Below are 14,626 nucleotides of genomic sequence, written 5' to 3' on the forward strand. Positions count from 1 at the left end.
CAAGAGAAACTGATAACAAAATAAACAGAAAGCCAACTAAATGGGAAATAATATTTTCAAACAACAGCTCAGATAAGGGCCTAATATCCAAAATATACAAAGAACTCATAAAACTCAACAACAAACAAACAAACAATCCAATAAAAAAATGGGAAGAGGACATGAACAGACACTTCTTCCAGGAGGAAGTACAAATGGCCAACAGATATATGAAAAGATGCTCATCTTCTTTAGTTATTAGAGAAATGCAAATCAAAACGGCAATGAGATACCACCTCACACCTGTTAGATTAGCTATTATTAGCAAGACAGGTAATAGCAAATTACCTGTGGAGAGGCTGTGGAGAAAAAGGAACCCTCATCCACTGTTGGTGGGAATGTAAAGTAGTACAACTATTATGGAAGAAAGTATGGTGGTTCCTCAAAAAACTGAAAATAGAACTACCTTATGACCCAGCAATCCCTCTACTGGGTATATACCCCAAAACCTCAGAAACATTGATACGTAAAGACACAGGCAGCCCCATGTTCATTGCAGCATTGTTCACAGTGGCCAGGACATGGAAACAACCAAAAAGCCCGTCAATAGATGACTGGATAAAGAAGATGTGGCACATATACACTATGGAATACTACTCAGCCATAAGAAATGATGACATCGGAACATTTACAGCAAAATGGTGGGATCTTGATAACATGATACGAAGTGAAATAAGTAAATCAGAAAAAACCAGGAACTGCTTTACTCCATACGTAGGTGGGACATAAAAGTGAAACTAAGAGACATTGATAAGAGTGTGGTGGTTACGGGGGGAGGGGGGAAAGGGAGAGGGAAAGGGGGAGGGGAAGGGGCACAAAGAAAACTAGATAGAATTTGACAGAGGACAATCTGACTTTGGGTGATGGGTATGCAACATAATTGAAAGACAAGATAACCTGGACTTGTTGATCTTTGAATATATATAACCTGATTTATTGATGTCACCCCATTAAAAAAATAAAATTATAATAAAAAAATTAATAAAAAAAAGAAAACTCATGCTTATTCTCAATTATATTCTGAAATTAGGTTAAAGTAAAACAAAACAAAGCAACAACAAAAACACTTGGTTTTAGTGAGTTATATGTAAAAAGGAAGAGAAAATAATTATTTTTCCTTTAGTACATGGTTTATCCAAAGTTCCAGGGAGATGTCAGTTGATTAATAGTAGATACTAACTTAGTGAACTTTTTTCTGTTTTGATAATTCATTTTATAGATTAGTCATCATAAAGTTTATCCCAGATTGGCTTCCCTCTTTTACCCAGAATGCTTTTCAGTCACCTCTTCTCACAGTTAATTTAGGGAGCCCAAGGAATATAAACTTTTACCATGGACTTCAAGAAAGTGAGCTTCAGAAAGTACATTATAATGCTGTTAAAGTCATATTATACATTTCTAAATAAAAAGTAAATTATTTGAGGGTATCTGTACCACAGTTCTTTCTTGGCATAGGAAAGGAAGCATTAATAGCTTTCATTAGAATTGAGACAGCAGGCAAATATGTATTTCTCCAAATATTTTTGAGAACCAGATAATAATTTTAAAAAATCATACAAACAAATGTTTTTGAATAGAATAATCTCTAACTTTAGAAAGGAAAAAGTTTCAGCCCTGGCTGGTGACTTAGTGGATAGAGTGTCAGCCTTACATATGGACATCCAGAATTTATGTGCCAGGTCAGGGCACACAAGAGAAGCTGACCATCTGCTTCCCCCCTTCTCTTTCTCTTCTTCTCCCGTCACCAGTGGCTTGATTGGTTTGAGTGTGGCCCCAGGCACTGAGGATAGCTCCATTGGAGCACATTAACCTCAGGCAATAAAAATAGCTTGGTACTTGAGCATTGGCCCTAGATGGGGTTGCCAGGGAGCATGCAGGAGTCTGCCTCACTATCTCCCCTCCTCTCACCTAAAAAAAAAAAAAAAAAAAAAAAGAGGAGTTTTGATTTAATTAACAAAAGAACAACTTCATTTTAATTATAAACTCTTTATTCTTTGTCATGTACATACATAAAGTATATTTAAACTGAATATTTTATACAAACTCTAGGAAAGTGTTCCAGATAAATTATGATTATAAAGTAAAACAATGAAGATACATCAAAGATGCTTGTGATTCAGTAATAATTCACAATCGTATATCTAAAATGTCACAGTCCTTTTAATCCCCCCAAAATGTCCACATAACAACTCAAAAATGGGCAATAACTTGTCCAGAGAATAAATTATTTTCATTATGTGGAACATGGAAAGGGACATGGTGGAAAATTAAGATACTTTAGAATTCTTTTATGGAGTTCCTAGTAAGACAACAGTACCTAAGGCGATGAGGACCTGTCCAAGTAGCATATTTATATGAAATATGTCTTTATTGCTTGCCTGGTAGAGGTGATCTCTCAACCACATTTCGAAGAAGAATGGACCAGAGTAGACACCAGGAAAATTTTTTCGACCACAGCCATATCCGAAACTGGTAACTCCCATTACAAAAAATCGTTTTTGTTCTGGTAAGTAGCACATTAATGGTCCACCACTATCACCCTATTAAAAAAGCCCCAAAATAGTGTTAGTTACTTCTTTATATAATAGTAAAGCTAGAATAAATTAATCACATTAAACATACATTTATATAAATACACATTTTCAATATACCTCTAAGTTATTAAGATCAATAGATTTTTTAGTTTACATTCCAACTCAAACAGGAATTCAGTTACATTCAATCTGGCCTAGTATTTAGAGGAACCACATAGCTGGTGGATAAACTTACCATCTACATAATTTTGAATCAGAATACTATAAACTAGATTGTTTGGATTTTTTACTACAATTACTCAGGAGAAATATAATTTAGGATGTGTGCAAAATATTGTAAACATTGTTAGAATACTTCTGTTGGTTAATGCTGTTTGTGACAGGTATAACTTTAAAATACTGTATTTCCTCATGTATGAGACACACCTTTTTTCAAAAAATTTGGGGTCTAAAAATTGGGTGCATCATACAGTGGTTGTAGATTTTATTTTACTTGCAGTTCCCGCTTTTTCACATGGATGAAGAGTTGTATGAATTTTATGATGAATAAAACTTGAGTTCAATAACTTTATATATATTTTTTTTAATTTTGGCCCCCCAAATTAGGGTGCATCTTATACATGGGAAATACAGTACATGAAGGAGTCTTTTAGGTATATGTGGTTTTCAAGATAGAGAAGAGTAAACTGAATCTTACAAGAAATGGCATCTAAGTGTTGACATTGGCTGATGCAGGATATTAGGAATAAATGGCTAATCCTCTCAGTGTTATAAACAACAAATCTCCTTCGGCTGTCAATTTAACAACTGAAACACTATTACAAGGATGTGAATCACTCAAAACAGCAAGGACACTGAGCTGCTACAGTGCCTAGCAGTTAAAGACTGTTATTAAAATGTTTTCAAGTTCTCTCTATATACTAGGCCTTAAATAATTATTTTTTGACAATGGAAATGTTTCACTTATGACTACAGTTTAATTAGATTGGATTCTTTACTATTTTACTCAGTAAGGTTTTTAAGGAAAAAGACACAGGAAAGTAAATCCTTGATTTCTAGAAGTCAGAATGAGTAGAAGATCAGAGCATGGGGTATTACTTAGGAGTGAAGTGCTGATAGATTTAATAGTGAAGAAAAGAGGAATAAAGAAAGATTCAAGGCCCTGGCCAGGAAGCTCTGTTAGAGGGTCATTCTGTTATGCCAAGTTTGTGGGTTTGATCCCAGTCAGGGCACATACAAGAATCAACCAATGAATGCATAGATAAGTGGAACAATAAATCCATGTCACTCTCTTTCTCCCTCTCTCTCCCTCTTCCTTTCCTCTCTCTCTAAAATAAATCAATAAAAATTTTAAAAGATTTAAAACAAAAAGTATATAAATTGTACTTCATAAAAAATAGAAAAACTTTGTGCTATAAATGATAGCATTAGGGAAGTAAAAAGACAGTCCACAGAATGGTAGAAAATTTTATCTATAATAAATAAAGAATGCTTATGACTCTCAATAATAAAAAGTACCATAACTTATTTTAAAAATGGGCAAAGGACCTGAATAGACATTTCTCCAAAGAAGAGGTGCAAATGGCTAATAAACATATGCAAAGATGCTCAGCACTGTTAGTCATTAGGGCAATGCAAATTAAAACCACAATGAGAAACCATTTTATATAAAGATGGCTGTAATAAAAAAGACAATAAGTGCTGACAAGGATATGGGGAAATTGGAATGCTTGTGCATTACTGGTGAGAATATAAAATGGCGCAACCACTGTGGACTACAGTTTGGCAGTTCTTCAAAATGTTAAACATTGACTCAGCAGTTCCACCCCAGGGAAATTTCCAAGAGAAATACAAACATGCCTACACATAAAAATATATACACAAACATTTATAGCAACATTATTCATAATAGCCAAAAAGTGGAAATAGCTCAAATGTCCATCAACTAATGAATAGATAAATAAAATGTAGTATATTCATAAAATGGTATATTATTTGGCAATAAAATAAAGTATTAATACATGTCACAATGTGGATAAGCGCTGAAAACATTATCCACAAAGTGAAAGCAGTCACAAAAGACCACATATTGAACGATACCATTCATATGAAATTTCCAGACTAGGCAAATCTATAGATTCGTGGTTGTCTAAGGCTGGGGGTGGGCGGGAGGAATGAGGAGTAACTCATAATATGTAGAGGTTTCTTTTTTGGGTGATAAGAAATGTCCCAAATTTAGATTGTGGTAATGGTTGCACTACTCTGTAAATGTATTAAAAACCCATTGAGTTGTACACTTTAAATGAGTGAACTGTATACATATGTAAATCATATCTCCTGAAGGTGGTAATGAAAAAGGAAGGAAGAAAGGTTCAGTGCAAATCAGGAAAGCAAAAGGATTTGGATTGTTGGTATAGTTAAAAATGAGAACAAATAATTTAGTGATTTTGAGGCTTGAAAACGAAGGCTTCACCAGAAAGTGATCAAACCTTGTTCAATTTCTCTCTGGCTTTAAAAAATATCTCTAAGGAAAATTATTTGGTCTTACCCTGCAAGAATCAAAATGTCCATTTTCATCACCTGCACAAAACGAAGTTACAGGAATTATATTACCATAACTCATCTCAGAATTACAAATGTTTCGAGAAATATAATGCACTTCCGCTTCCTGTAACATACTTGTAATGCTACCTATTAACAAAAAAATACCAATAAATTATTTTGGAGAGCAGGCATTTGAACAGTGATGTAAAATGTTAATATTGAATAGGTTTTATTTCCAAAGCAACTGATTCAACAATTATGTAAGATTGTATCCATATATATATGGATATATGCCTAGGAAGATTGTTGAAGAACATTCACCAAAATGCTAATAATGATAGTATCTCTAAGCTATTACAAATTTCAGGTTATTTTTGCTGTCTTTGCTCTCATGTACTCTTGAAGGTCTCACAAGGGGATCTATCATTTTTACAAAATAAAGCAATAGTCAAGGACTAAAGAGGCAAAGTCAGAGGTCATTGTTTCTTATGCTCTAAATTATGAATAATTTTATTACATTTTATAATGATGCTACATCTTGAAAAATGGTGCACAGGAAAATAAAACATTTTAATTTATATACTCCCCTAACTTCTCTTCTTATTTCTGACAATGACGTGGTTCTTTGCTACAGAAAAAAAAAAAAGGAAAATACAAGACAACACTTCAGGAACCATTTAAGGACAGAATATGGTAAAATTTACCCATAGAAAAGCTGCTGTAACAGCAGCATCTGATCCTATCAGTCTGAGTTGCAGTTGTCTCATGCGGTAGCTGAATATTTTGTGTGCCCCGCATACTTCTCCAGCGTTGGAAGTACTAGACATTGCCCCTTGACTGCGAGTGGGCAGGTACCCAACTATTCCAGCCACGGAATTCTGCTCTCCTGGTGACACTGATTGGTCTAGAGATGACTATATTTGGTATCAGTGTAACTGATTGGAATACTTCTCCAGCATTTTTTTTTTAACTGGGGCTGACAGAGAAGAACTTTTCAGCCTATTCACAGGGCTGTTAAGCTATAAATCCAAAGCAACCTGTAGCCTTAGTTCCAGCATTTTGAGGACAGGCAGCCTGAGAAAACAGTCAACATACAGTGAGACTAGAATAGGAAATAAAAATAAAATATATTCCAATGGTATTCAGATTATTGGATCGAGGCTTCCTAGAGGCCAGTCACATTTCTGCCATTTATTTTAAAATAATGAAGTTATAGTAATACTGGCTGCATATAAAGGAACATATGTAACATGTAAATTATAGAATTTAATAATGAACACCTGGGAACCTACCATCCAATTAATGAAACTGAACAATTCTAATACCAGTGCAGTATTAGTGCAGTGATATTAAAAACCCAGAGATTTTAAAACAAATAGGAGGAGCCCAGAAACAGCTGTTTGGGTTTTCTATTCCGTTGCACTGGTCACTTAGAATTTCCTTGCAAAATAAAACACTTAACTACTATAGCTTTAAAATAAACCTTGATTTCGGGATGGCAATTCTTCCATAGGATTGTCTTGGCTATTGTTGGGTCTTTTAGAATCAGCTTTTTAATTGTCTCAAAACTCATATTACGGTTTATCATTCTCTTTATTTTATTAGTTTTGCTGATAGAATTGACATCTTTATGATCTCAGTTTTTCTGTTCCAGCAGAAAGTATACCAGCATTTACTTAACTATTCTTTAATGTCTTTAAAAAATATTTTAGGGTTTTTTTCCCATATAAGGCCTACATCTTTTGTTAGTTTTGTTTTTAGCAACCTAATCACTTTGGTATTATTGTAAATTTTAATGTTTTGAACTTTTCCAACATTTTATTATGAAAAATTTCAAACACAAAACAAAGATCAAAGAACTTCTCAGTGAACAGCCATATGCCTACCTCCTAGGTTCTTTAATCTGTAGTTGTTTTTGCAACTTTTTATTTAGCTATAATTCCAAAATTATAGAAAAGTAGTGATAATAGTACAAAGAACTGTCAAGTATTCCTTTACTGAGATGCATCAGTTGTTTGCTTTTTGTCACACTTGCATTATTTGCACTCTGTGTGTTTATCATTTTTTCTGAATCATTTGAGAGTGAATAGCAGACATTGTTTCCTTATACCTTTAAATACTTCAGTGTGCATTTGTTAAGAAAAAGGAACATTCTCTTATTAAGCATAGTACATTTATCAAGATCAGGAAGGAAATTTAGGCCCTGGCCAGTGGCTCAGTGGATAGAGCATCGCCTGGCATATGGATGTCTTGGGTTTGATTCTAGTCAGGGCACACAGGAGAAGTGACCGTCTGCCCCCCCCCCACTGCCTTCTCTCCTTCTTCCCCTCCTGCAGCCAGTGGCTTGATTCGTTCCAGCGTGGACCCCCAGGTGCCGAGAATAGCTCCTTTGAAGGTATCAGCCTGAGGAGCTAAAAATAGATTGTACTCAGCATTGGCCCCAGATGGGGTTGCTGGGTGGATCCTGGTCAGGGTGCATGCATGTGGGAGAGTCTGCATCACTATTTCCCCTTCTCTCACCTTAAAAAAACAAACAAAATGAAATCTATATTATTATTATTATTATTACTATGATTTTAATGAGAGAGATTAGAACCATCAACTCACAGTTGCAGCAATTTAGTTGTTCATTGATTGTTTCTCATATGTGCCTTGCCTGGGGTGCTCCAGCCAAGTCAGTGACCCTTTGCTTAAGCCTGCAACCTTGGGCTCAAGCCAGTGACCATGGGACCATGTCGATGACCCCACACTCAAACTGGTGAGCCTGCACTCAAGCCAGATGAGCCCACACTCAAGCTGGAAACCTTGGGGTTTTTGAACCTGAGACCTCAACCGATGCTCTATCCCCAGGGGTTCCCAAACTATGGCCCGCGGGCCGCATGTGGCCCCCTGAGACCATTTATCCGGCCCCCGCCCCACTTCTGGAAGGGGCATGCACCTCTTTCATTGGTGGTCAGTGAGAGGAGCATAGTTCCCATTGAAATACTGGTCAGTGTGTTGATTTAAATTTACTTATTCTTTATTTTAAATATTGTATTTGTTCTTGTTTTGTTTTTTACTTTAAAATAACATGTGCAGTGTGCATAGGGATTTGTTCATAGTTATTTTTATAGTCCGGCCCTCCAACGGTCTGAGGGACAGTGAACTGGCCCCCTGTGTAAAAAGTTTGGGGACCCCTGCTCTATCCATTGTGTCACTACTGGTCAGGCAACACTCTTTTTTTATATATTTATATATACTTTTTAGTTAATTAATTGTGTTTACATAGATTCTAGGGTCACCCCGAATGCACCCCTCTCCCCCATATTCCCTTGCCCCCCTCCTTACAGTGCCTTCCCCACTTCCCTTCAGGTTTCTCCCATCCTATCATCCCCTTTCCCTCTGTCCTCTTCTCCTCTGGTCCCTTTGATCCCTCCTCTGACTGAAAAAAAGAAATGCACCCCCATGTTTACAGCAGCATTGTTCACAATAGCGAAGATCTGGAAACAGCCCAAATGTCCGTCAGTGAACTAGTGGATTAAAAAGCAGTGGTACATTTTATTTATATATATATATATATATATATATATATATATATATATATATATATATATATATATATATATATATAAACACACACACACACACACACACAATGGAATACTATGGGGCTATGAAAAAGAAGGAAATAATTAATTTTTGCAACGATATGAAGGGACCTGAAAACTACAGGTTATGTTGAGTGAAATAAGCCAGGCAGAGAAAAAAAAATCTCATATGACCTCACTCATTTGAGGAATCCAAGGAATAATGAGAATCAAGGAACAGAATTGAGAAAGGCAACACTGTCTTTTAAGTAAACAAGCCAACACTATTGTCTTGATGACAATAGTTTATAGAATATTTTTGAAATTTGGTAGGATAACTCCTTCAGCTTTTTTGTTCCTCAAAGTAATTTTGGCTATTCTAGGTCCTTTGCCTTTCCATGTACTTTTTAGGATCAGCTTGTCAATTTGTGTGAAAAATCTTGCTAGATTGTGATAGGGATTTTGCACTGGATGTTCAGGTCAGTCTAGGGGTAATTGTTATAGTGAATCTTCAGCCCATGAATGTCCTCTGTCTTTCCATTCATTAGGTCTTTTTAACTATCTCTGTAATGTTTGTAGTCTTTCGTGTACAGGTCTTGCATATTGTTTGTTGACTACAGTGAGTCTAAGTGTGGATCTCTTTTTTAAAAATCTTAATTGAGGTTCATTGAGCTTTTTCTATAAATTAATGTTTTCATGAAATTTAAGGAGTTTGGGGTCATATTTTCTTCAAAATTTTTTCTTCCCTGTTTTCTTTCTTCTCCCCTTCCAGAAATCTCATTACATGTATGTTGGCATATTTGATTTTGTGCTACAGGTCTCTGTATATTCACTTTTTTCAATATTTCTCTCTATGTTCTTCAGATTAGATCATTTTTATTGCTCTGTTTCAAGTTCGATGATTGTTTCTTGTGCCATTTTAAAAATTGAGATTTTCTATTTGGTCCTCTTAAAAACGGTCTGTTTCTCCATACTCATTCCCTCTTTGTAAGCCATTCTCATCTCATTTTCCTTTAATTTTTTCAGCAATAATTTCTTTAAATTATTGAGCATCTTTAAAGAGCTTCTTTGAAGATTTTGTTTGTTAAATTCAACATCTGTACCCATTCCGTTTCTTTTTTTTTTTTTTTACCTGAGTATATAGGTCACATTGTCTTGGTTTTTAAATTTTTAATCATTACTTTTATTCTTTAGCTCTCTCATTTTTAGACTATTCCTGTCACATTTCTGACTGTTCCGCTACTGGCTGCCCCCAGGCCAGCAGAGCTGTGTGTTTTCTCCATTTGTCTCTTGCTGAGTCTACTACTTTTATTGACAGTGTTCCAGGCCTGAATTTTCAGCTGCTGCTCGGAATTGAGTTGTCCTCCTCCAACAGCAGGACCCTTGGCTTTCATGGCCCTGGTAAAACTACTGTACTCACTGATCTGGAAGGAGAGTCTGGAGTAGCCACAGCAGGACAGCTGCAGATTCCTCTTCTTATCCAAATTTCTAGTTGTTTATAATGAACAAACTCTCTTCAACTTGTTGTGTAACTTTGGTTGATTTCCTGGGCCCTGAAATAACTGCTCATGACATTTTTATCCTGTTTATATTTCTCTTGGGGGAAAAGGATTTGCCAGCCTCCTCATGCCACCACAGCCAAAATTCCCATCCCCAGTATCGTTTCTAAGTTCATTGTAATCAGGGTAGATAGTATGTGTACTACCTAACCTTTGAACTTTAAAATTTATTTTATGGCCTAAAGAGTGGTCAGTTTTTATTAAGTTTCTACCTGTACTTAAAAGATGATATTTTATGATTTTGAGGTACAGAGTTCTCTGATTTGGCTATTAAATTAAGCTTGCTAATTATGTTGTTCAAATATTCTAAACATTTACTAATTTTTCATCTCTTTGATATGCCAATAATAAAAAGAGTCATGTTAAAACTTTCTACAATCATAGAGGAGTTATAATGTTTGCTACACAATTATATTTTTCCTTAATATTATCTTGGTCCTATTTATTAGGCTCATAAATGTAGAATTTTTGTTTTCTCCTAGTGAGTTAAACATTTCTAAATATATAATGACCTTCACCCTTAATTTTTTTATGTTTAAAGTCTGTTTTATCTTCTATTTTCATAGTGATATCAGCTTTCTTTTGATTTGAATTTATTTGGTGTATTTCTTTCTTATTGTTTTACTTCAGTCTTTCTGTATCCTTATATTTTAAATATCTCTTGCTAAACTAAGATGGATATCCTGTTCCTTAATCTGATTATCTATGATTTAACTGGTGATTTGGTCCATTAATATTTAGTGTGATTATAGATATGTTTGGGTTTGTTTCTATTGTTTTATTTTGTATTATTTATTTTTTTCACTTTTCCTATGCCTCTTAATTCTTTTTTGATTTTTTTATTGATCAAGATTTTGTCTTTTTTTTATTCCATTTGTTTCTTTCTATTGGTTTATAAGTTGTATCCTCTATTTATATTATTGAAATTTGACCATTCAGGCTTAAAGCTAATGTTAACCGGTATCTTAACACTTCTGCTAAATTACACAAGAATGTGAGACCACTTAAACTCTTGTTTTTGAGAGAAAGAGAGAGAGACAAAATGGGAGAGAGAGGGTGAGAAGTGTTAACTTGTAGTTGCTCTCACTCTAGTTGTGTATTGATCACTTCTGAAAGACGGAGGAGAAAGTGAGAAGAATCAACTTGTACTTGCTTGCACTTTAGTTGTACATTGAGCTTCTCCTATGTGCCAGTATCCCCTTGCTAAAGCCAGCAACCTTGGGCTTTTCATGCCAGCGACCTTTGGCCTCAAGCTGGTGAGCTTTGGGATTATGTGGATGATTCACCCACTCAAGCCAGCAAACCCATGCTGACAGGCCACACTCAGGGTTTCAAACCGGTGACCTCAACATTTGGGGTTGGCACTTTATACTGTACCATCACCCATCTGGCAAGACCACTTCAATTTCGATCACCCAGGGCATGTAATTCAGCCCCTAGTAATTATATAACTTTATACAAAATTTTACAAATTACATATTTTTATTGCATTCCAAGGTTTCTCAATCTTGGCACTATTGACATTTTAGGCCAATAAGATGTGGAGGGTGGGAGGACTATCTTGTACATTAAAAGATGATGAGCAGCCTCCCTGGCTTCTACCCACTAAGGTGTTAGCAGCATATTCCTTGCACAGTAGTAACCAGAATTTTCTTCAGACATTACCAAATGTCCCTGGGCAAAATTACTCACTGTTTATACACACAACCTTTTTTTTCCCCCTTAAGTGAGAAGTGGGGAGGCAGAGAGACAGACTTCTACATGTGGCCCTGACTGGGATCCACCCAACAAACCCCCTACTGGGCAATGCTCTGCCCATCTGGGGTTGTTATTCTGTTGCTTGGCAACTGAGCTATTTTAGCACCTGAGGTGAGGCCATGGAGCCATTCTCAGTGCCCAGGGCCAATTTGCTCCAACCAAGCCATGGCTGTGGGAGAAGAGAGAGAGAGAAAGAAAGAGAGAGAGAGAGAGAGAGAAAGAGAGAGAGAGGGGGGAAAGGGAGGGGGAGGGGGGAGAAGCAGATGGTCACTTCTTCTCTGTACCCTGACAGGGAATCAAACTTGGGATGTCCATACACCAGGCCCACGCTCTACCACTGTAGTTATTTTGCAACTAGCCAGGGCCTTTACACACAATCTTTATTTATATTTATCTATATATTTACCTATTTGTTTACTCACTTCTTGAAACTCATACCTCCTTTTTGCATCATTTTCTTTCTGGTATATTTCTTCTTTTGGTGAAAGATTATTGATAGTCAAGTCAGTTTCTTAGTCTTGAAGGATAGTTTTGTTGGGTACACAATTATAGTTTCATAATTATTTTCTCTCAGTACTTTTTTCATTGTGCTTTGACTGTCATTATTGCTATAGAGAAGTTTTCTGAAAACTCATCTGTAGTTATTTTGTAAAATGATTTTTTTGTGTTTTTTGTCTTTTTTCTCTGGCTGTATCCATATCTTCTCTATGTGTTTTGTTATACTTTATTACAGTGTGTAAAAAAGGACTGCATTTTGTTTTGGCTCATATTGCTTACTCACTGTATCTGGATTCATGTCTTCTATCTACCAGTTATAGAAAAATTTCAACCCAAATTTATGGAACATTGCCTTACCTTTATTCTCTTCATTTCTTCTCTCAACCATCTCATTACATGTATATTTGCTTTCTTATTCTATCCTGCTTATATTTTACTTTCTTTCATACTTTTAATTCTGTGCAACCGTTTAGGCAGTTTCTTCAGATGTATCTTCTGGTTCATAGGTACTTTCTTCAGATGAGTGATATGAAACTTAATTCATTCAGGAATTTTTAAACTTTAGCAATTACATTTTTCACTTTAAAGATTCTCTTTGGTTCTCTCTTAAATTTGTCTAGTCATTTTTATGTAGCCTATTAATCATTTTTAATTCTACTTTTAAAAAATAAGCCCTGGCCGGTTGGCTCAGCGGTAGAGCGTCGGCCTAGCGTGCGGAGGACCCGGGTTCGATTCCCGGCCAGGGCACACAGGAGAAGCGCCCATTTGCTTCTCCACCCCTCCGCCACGCTTTCCTCTCTGTCTCTCTCTTCCCCTCCCGCAGCCAAGGCTCCATTGGAGCAAAGATGGCCCGGGCGCTGGGGATGGCTCTGTGACCTCTGCCTCAGGCGCTAGAGTGGCTCTGGTCGCAACATGGCGACGCCCAGGATGGGCAGAGCATCGCCCCCTGGTGGGCAGAGCATCGCCCCTGGTGGGCGTGCCGGGTGGATCCCGGTCGGGCGCATGCGGGAGTCTGTCTGACTGTCTCTCCCTGTTTCCAGCTTCAGAAAAATGAAAAATGAAAAAAAAAATAATAATACATATATGCTTACTTTATAGTCTCTTAATATTTGAACTCCTTGGAGAGCTTTTGGGGGCTTCATTTGTTGTTTCATTTCTGTTGACTTTTACTATTATGGTTTGTTTCCTTGTGTGTTTGGTAATATTTGATTATGAGATTATAATTGGATGATTTTAATCTGTGGAAATCCTATGTGCCTCCTGACTTGTTATTACTTTAGCCTAGTGAATTTATTTCATTTATTATATTTTTTGTTATAGTTTTGTTCTTTATCTTTTATTTTTTATTCATATTGTCACCCATTTATGCCTCATGTTCCATTATTGGAACAGTAGTCATATGGGAGTTATTTACATCCTATTGCTCAAGGTCATTGCTGAGGTCTGAGTTTTCACACATCTGCCTCCTAAGAGTACATGTTATCATGTGGTGCACAGAATTAGTCACTGCTGCAGATATTGGCATGCTGGGAGCTTGTCAAAAAGTGATGTGAATTTTTGGAAAATTTTTTAAGAACTGAATTTCAAAAATTTCAACCTCCATCATAAAATGGGTTAAAGCACAGCTTTTACTTCTTATTATATATTAAACATTTTAAATATTATCTGATAACTCCAATATCAGAAATCTTTCTGGGTCTGATTCAAATGTCTTTTGTTTGTGCTGACTCTTACTCATAGTACCTTGTTTCATTTTGTGTTTAGTGGTTTTATTTTATTTATTCATTTTTAGCAAGAGAGAGATAGAGAGACAGGAAGGGAAAGAGATGAGAAGCATCAACTTGTATTGCAGCACTTTAGTTGTTCATTGATTGCTTTCTCACATGTGCCTTGACTGGTGGACTTCAGCCGAGCTAGTAACCCTTTGCTCAAGCCAACGACCTTGGGCTTCATGCCATTTGGCCTTTGGGCTCAAGCCAATGACCATGGGGTCTGTGATCCCACACTCAAGCTGGTGAACTCGTGCTTAAGCTGGTGAGCCTGTGCTTAAGCCAGCAACCTCAAGGTTTCAAACCTGGATTCTCAGTGTCCCAGGTCAACGCTTTATCCACTGTGCCACTGCCTGATC

General features: G+C 36.3%; 1 protein-coding gene across 1 annotated transcript in view; it reads right to left on the bottom strand.

The window, feature by feature from the left end:
- Positions 1 to 2,327: 2,327 nt before the first annotated feature.
- Positions 2,328 to 14,626, bottom strand: part of TMPRSS12 (transmembrane serine protease 12) — a 50,436-nt gene continuing 38,137 nt past the window's right edge. Inside the window, exons 5-6 of the mRNA XM_066254386.1 lie at positions 5,122 to 5,264; positions 2,328 to 2,579 (exon numbers count right to left, since the gene is read on the bottom strand). Coding sequence (XP_066110483.1) covers positions 2,328 to 2,579; positions 5,122 to 5,264 — 395 coding nt within the window. The remainder of the gene's footprint in view (positions 2,580 to 5,121; positions 5,265 to 14,626) is intronic.

Source organism: Saccopteryx bilineata, chromosome 2 (assembly GCF_036850765.1).
Source record: "Saccopteryx bilineata isolate mSacBil1 chromosome 2, mSacBil1_pri_phased_curated, whole genome shotgun sequence".
NCBI lineage: Eukaryota > Metazoa > Chordata > Mammalia > Chiroptera > Emballonuridae > Saccopteryx > Saccopteryx bilineata.